This window comes from Calidris pugnax, unplaced genomic scaffold (genome assembly GCF_001431845.1).
Source record: "Calidris pugnax isolate Ruff unplaced genomic scaffold, ASM143184v1 scaffold630, whole genome shotgun sequence".
NCBI classification, from domain to species: domain Eukaryota; kingdom Metazoa; phylum Chordata; class Aves; order Charadriiformes; family Scolopacidae; genus Calidris; species Calidris pugnax.
Window position 1 is genome coordinate 91,742 of NW_015091759.1, and position 4,752 is coordinate 96,493.

At 60.3% G+C, this 4,752-nt stretch overlaps 2 protein-coding genes across 5 annotated transcripts in view; one reads left to right on the forward strand and one right to left on the reverse strand.

Moving 5' to 3' along the window:
• The window catches only part of MAN2C1 (mannosidase, alpha, class 2C, member 1), a 39,218-nt gene that overhangs the window by 30,432 nt on the left and 4,034 nt on the right, over window positions 1-4,752 (forward strand). The window contains exons 19-21 of one of the 4 annotated variants that reach the window (XM_014962014.1): window positions 203-282; window positions 407-555; window positions 1,037-1,146. The exons of the other annotated variants lie outside the window; for them this stretch is intronic. Of the exons in view, the coding sequence (XP_014817500.1) occupies window positions 203-282; window positions 407-555; window positions 1,037-1,110 (303 nt within the window). The 3' untranslated portion in view covers window positions 1,111-1,146. Of the gene's footprint in view, window positions 1-202; window positions 283-406; window positions 556-1,036; window positions 1,147-4,752 lie in introns of those variants that run through there. 4 annotated transcript variants of the gene reach the window in all.
• Window positions 2,514-4,752, reverse strand: part of NEIL1 (nei-like DNA glycosylase 1) — an 11,787-nt gene continuing 9,548 nt past the window's right edge. Inside the window, exons 9-10 of the mRNA XM_014962016.1 lie at window positions 2,964-3,099; window positions 2,514-2,804 (exon numbers count right to left, since the gene is read on the reverse strand). Of these exons, the coding sequence (XP_014817502.1) occupies window positions 2,785-2,804; window positions 2,964-3,099 (156 nt within the window). The 3' untranslated portion in view covers window positions 2,514-2,784. The remainder of the gene's footprint in view (window positions 2,805-2,963; window positions 3,100-4,752) is intronic.

Sequence of the window (4,752 nt, forward strand, 5' to 3'; positions counted from 1 at the left end):
CCTGGGAAAACACCCTTCAGAGGTTGATTTTTAGCTTTGGGGACGGCTTATCCAGGGTTCTATCTTGCCAGAAACCAGCAGCACGTGTGTTCCCCCCTCAGGGCACAGCCTGGAGGTGGTTGTCTTGTCACAGTGCTCCTCTGGGCTGGGTGACAGAGAGCGCTGCCAAGACACCGGTCTCACCCAGGTCTTGTTGCCACAGGCTGAGGGCCCCCAAGTCCCCCGATGCCACCGCAGACATGGGTCACCACCAGTTCACCTACGCCGTGATGCCTCACTGGGGTGAGTGATGGGCAGAGCTGGGTCCTGTGGGGATGGACAACTCGGAGGAGGATGCTCTGGTGACCCTCAGGGTGAGCACATGGGGCTGTGGTTGTGTAGAGCCTGGCTGGAAGTTGTCTTTCAGGTTCCTTCCAGGATGCTGGTGTGATCCAGTGTGCCTACAACTTAAATTTCCCCCTCCACCCGGTGCCGGCCAGCTCTGCCCAGTGCCCAGAAGCCTGGAGCTCCTTCTCTGTCAGCTCACCCGCCGTCGTGCTGGAGACTGTCAAGCAGGTGAGTCCCCAGGGGCAGAAGCAGGGAGGGCAGATGGGTTAAGCTGTCGTCGTTAAGCGTGGTGGGCTGGTTTTGAGGAACCCACAACAATTTATTGTCGTTTAGACAATTATTCTCTCACCCGATGACCCTTCCCACCCTGGAAGGGGAATTGGGGAGAGAACAGGGAAACCTGAGAGTTGAAATATAAACAGATTTAATAGAATAAGACATTAATAATACTAAAGAACCACTATTGATCCTGATATCAATATAAAATAGACAAGGACCATCCCCAGCCCGTTCCATCCCAGGGAGCCATGTGCTCCCAGCAGGGACAGCCCGTGTGGGACCCTGTGAGGGGAGGAAGGGAAGGGCTTAGGGCTCCAAGGCAAGGACTTCTCTGGACCCAACACGATTAAGGGAGAGAGAGAATTTCTCAGCAAACTTTCTAATTTATATTGAATGTGATGTTCATGGTGTGAAATAACCCTGGTGGCAGCTTGGGTCAAGTGCCCAGGTCTCCCTCCTCCTCATCCCCGCACCCGAGGAGCTGGAAAACACTTGAGACCTTGAAAGCCACACTCCAGAGCTGGCTATAAAGTAAATATCTTCACAAATTCAGACACCAGACTCTTCTAAAAATGCGGTTTTGCCAGGGGTTAGAAGAGAAATTAGTCTAGGACACATGGTTTGCTCTTTCCACTGCAGCTGGGTGGTGGGGAAGCTCAGCTGAGGGGAAACCCCTCTGGTTTGTGTCCTGCCAGGTGAGGAGAGGGGCAGGTCAGGAATGCCTGGGCACCAGGCAGAGTGTGTCTGGGGTGGGGCTGTACCCTGGGGTGTAGGGTGGGATGCCCCCGTGCCGTTTGCCTGACCTCCCCTCTGCTGTGTCCCCCGCAGGCTGAGGACAGCCCCGGAGCGGTGGTGGTGCGGCTGTACGAGGCGCACGGCAGCACGGTGGAGGCCTGGCTCCAGACCTCCCTCCCCGTTCAGGAGGCGACGCTGTAAGTCCACAACGGAGGGGCTGGGCCCGTGTGGGGAGGAAGATGAGTGGCTTTGGCCTCACCCCCTGCTTTCTTCCCCAGCTGTGACCTCCTGGAGCGGCCGGTGGCCGGGGGCTGCCTGCGGCTGGAGCAGCGGGGCGTCAGGCTTTCCTTCACACCCTTCCGGGTGCTCTCCCTCCTCTTGGTCCTGAGGCGGTGACCTTCAGGTTCAGTCACCCCGACAGCCTGGAGCAACGCCCTGAGCTCAGAAGGAAGCCCCAGGCTCCCTCCATCCCAAGAGCTGTGCAAGGAGGCAGTGGTTCCAGGGAGGAGCCTTCCTCTCGTTGGAGAGCAGTGCTCCAGAACCACCACCTTCTTCGAGACATGAGTTCCCCGCTCGCCGAGGTGTGGGTTGGGGCTGTAGGGCAGAGCCCCACACGTGCTCTGCTCCATCCTGGGAGGTTTGAGGAGCAACAGGTTCCGTATCGTGGCCTTCAGCTTGTCCACACTCCAGCAGCGAGCGTAAAGACACACACTACAGTCATTCCCCTCTCCCTTCGCCTGCCTCTTGCACTGCCCTTGGGGAAGGGGAGCACAAGTAAAGAGGAGAATTTGCAGGAAAACAAGCTCCAGCCTCTTTTCTTAACTCATTTCCAAATAACTGCACTGATCTGCCTTCTCCCAGGGGACAGTAACCCCTGTTAGTGTCCACACGTTGGTGCTCCTGGACTGGGGAGGCAGAGCTTACCTTCATTTTGAATCATGGACTAGTGTGGGTTGGAAGGGACCTTTTAAAAGCCATCATCTATTCCCAACCCCACCTTGCAACAAGCAGGGACATCTTCAGCTGGAGCACGTTGCTCAGAGCCTCATCTAAGCTGATGGGGAATTAATTTTCTGGGGAGGGGAGAGGGAGGGGAAGCCTGCTCCAGCCCATGTGGGGAAGAGGCTGGGCACAGAGGGGTTATCCTTAGCACAAAAAGGCACATGCCATAATTTCTACCCAAAATACTTTATTAGCCAGCTAAAAACACAGCCTTCTCCATGATGCAGGCAGGGGCCAGAAAGGGAAGAGAGAAAGGAAGCGGGGAGGGGGGTGAAATCGACTTTTAGGCAGAGGGAAGGGTCCGTGGCCCTTATCCCCCCTCAAAATGCCTGGGGACAGCAGTCAGCCCCGTCACCAAACCCAGCTTCTCCCTCCCAGGCTGGCAGGACGCAGCGGCAGCGAGCGGGGACACAGCAGCCCCCTTTCTCCCCAGGCTCCTCCTCACAGGGCAGGGGCTGCGCCTGCAAGATGGGAGAGGAAAATGAGAAGTCGGAGGGTGAGGAGGTGCCTGGTTCCACCCCACTGGGCCCTCTCCTGCCCCTTGGCACATCCCCGGTCCCCCCGACACCAAGGGAGCCCCCACCTGTGTGTTTGAAAGCCATGGGGATGGCCAAACTCACCTCTGCCCCTGCGCCCAGTCGTCCTGCGGCTCCTCCTGGCTTTGACGGGCACCTCGGGCTCGGACACGGCTGGGGCAGTGGTTGCTTTCCTCCTCCCCCGACCACGGCCCTTCCTCGGCCCATCAGCCTCCTCCTCCTCCTCCACAGCCAGCTCCGGGGGCTTCGCTGCAGCCTTAGGCTGCCGTTTGGAGGCACATGGGGTGACCTATGTGGACATCAGCGCCGGAGTTTAGCCGCAGAAGCGTGCTTGGGACCACCAGCTGATGAGGAACTCCTGGTTGGGAGCCCCACCATGAGTTTGGGAGCAGGGCAGGGGGAACAGGACAGCCTCTAGACCCAGCAGGAGCCACATCAACCGCACCAAAGCTCCTTACCTTGGGGGTCGGAGCCTGGGGATCTGCCTTCAGCCGAGAGCGCTTCTTGCGGGACGCCTGCCCTGTGTGGGGAGACGTGCCCAGGTTAGGTGGGGTGAGGAGGAGATGGGACAGAGAGCACCAGCCCGTCGGGGACAGGCTGTGGCAGGGAGACCTTTCAGGGATGCCCATCCTGGGTGACCCCTGAGCTGAGCACTGAGGAGTTGGCCCCGGGGTGGAGGAAGAAGGGCTTGAGGGGGACTCCTCTCCCCCAACCCTTGCCAAAACGCTGCTGGGTTGAGCCTCGCAGCCCCAGGGAGAGCACACCCTGCAGCTCTCGGGCTGTCACAGGCCTGTCAGTGCCCCAGGGAGGGGGGCTTTGCTCCTGCCTTTGCCCCCGGGCTCTGCAGAAGGGGCAGGGTGTCCCAGGCTCCAGCCCTCCCGGAGCAAAAGCGAGACCCCCGGGGAGGAGAGAGGACACTCACCTTTGGGAGCCATGGGGCCAGCCTCTCCCTGCAAGGAAGGCGACAGAGGGGTGACTGGGGCACAATCGTTCTGCAAGGAGCAGCAGCAGAACCCGTGCCCCTTCTCCACCCCACAGCCAAGGCAGCCATAGGGAAACGGCCACGTTTCCCTGGGAAGTCGGAGGATTTGGGCTTGCTCTGCCTGCCCTGTGCCTCAGGGACTCTCCCCTCAGTCCCTGCTCCTTCTGCAAGGCCCCACCAGGCACGGGATGGGGCTGGCAGAGCCCCTGTTCCTGCCACCAGCCCCTCTGCTCCAGACTGCCCACCGTCCCTCAGCCACACGGAGGGTCCTTGTCACCTCCACCTCCAGTGGGCACAGCAGTCTGGTGGAGAGGGAGGCCCCCAGCATAATGCTGAGGGAGGGGGGAGGTCTGGGGAAGCAGAAAATGGGGTGGTGTCCCCTTGGAGGGGGTGGTTTGGGGGTACCCAGCCCCCAGGCAGCGACCCCAGACTCCTACCTGGAACCATATGGTCCTGCCGTTGCGGTCGCGCAGGGAGCTCATGCCAGGCACCAAGTAACACTGCAGCCAGTTCTTGAAAGCGGCGTAATTATCCGAGTTTTCTGGGTCCAAGAGCTTTTTGTCTGGGCAGGGAGAGAAGGAGAGGACAGAAGTGGAGAGGAAGCAGCGAGCACGATGTCAGGGCACCCTCCCAAGCCTCCTGCTGCCGGGAAGGCAAAGCCCAGGCCTCTCCACCACCCCCAGCTGCCCCTGTCCCCCGTCCCCCTGCCCTTACCCGCAGAGACCACCTCCATGGGCACGGTGTGGCACAGCTCCAGGAGATCCGGGTTCTCCCGCATCAGCTTCAGCTTCTTGCTCGGCGTCAGGGAAGGATTCTGCAGGGAGGGGGGGGGGAAAAGGGGAGGGAAGTCACCTGCCACCCGCCCCAGCCTGGCCGGGGGGTCTCCTCCCC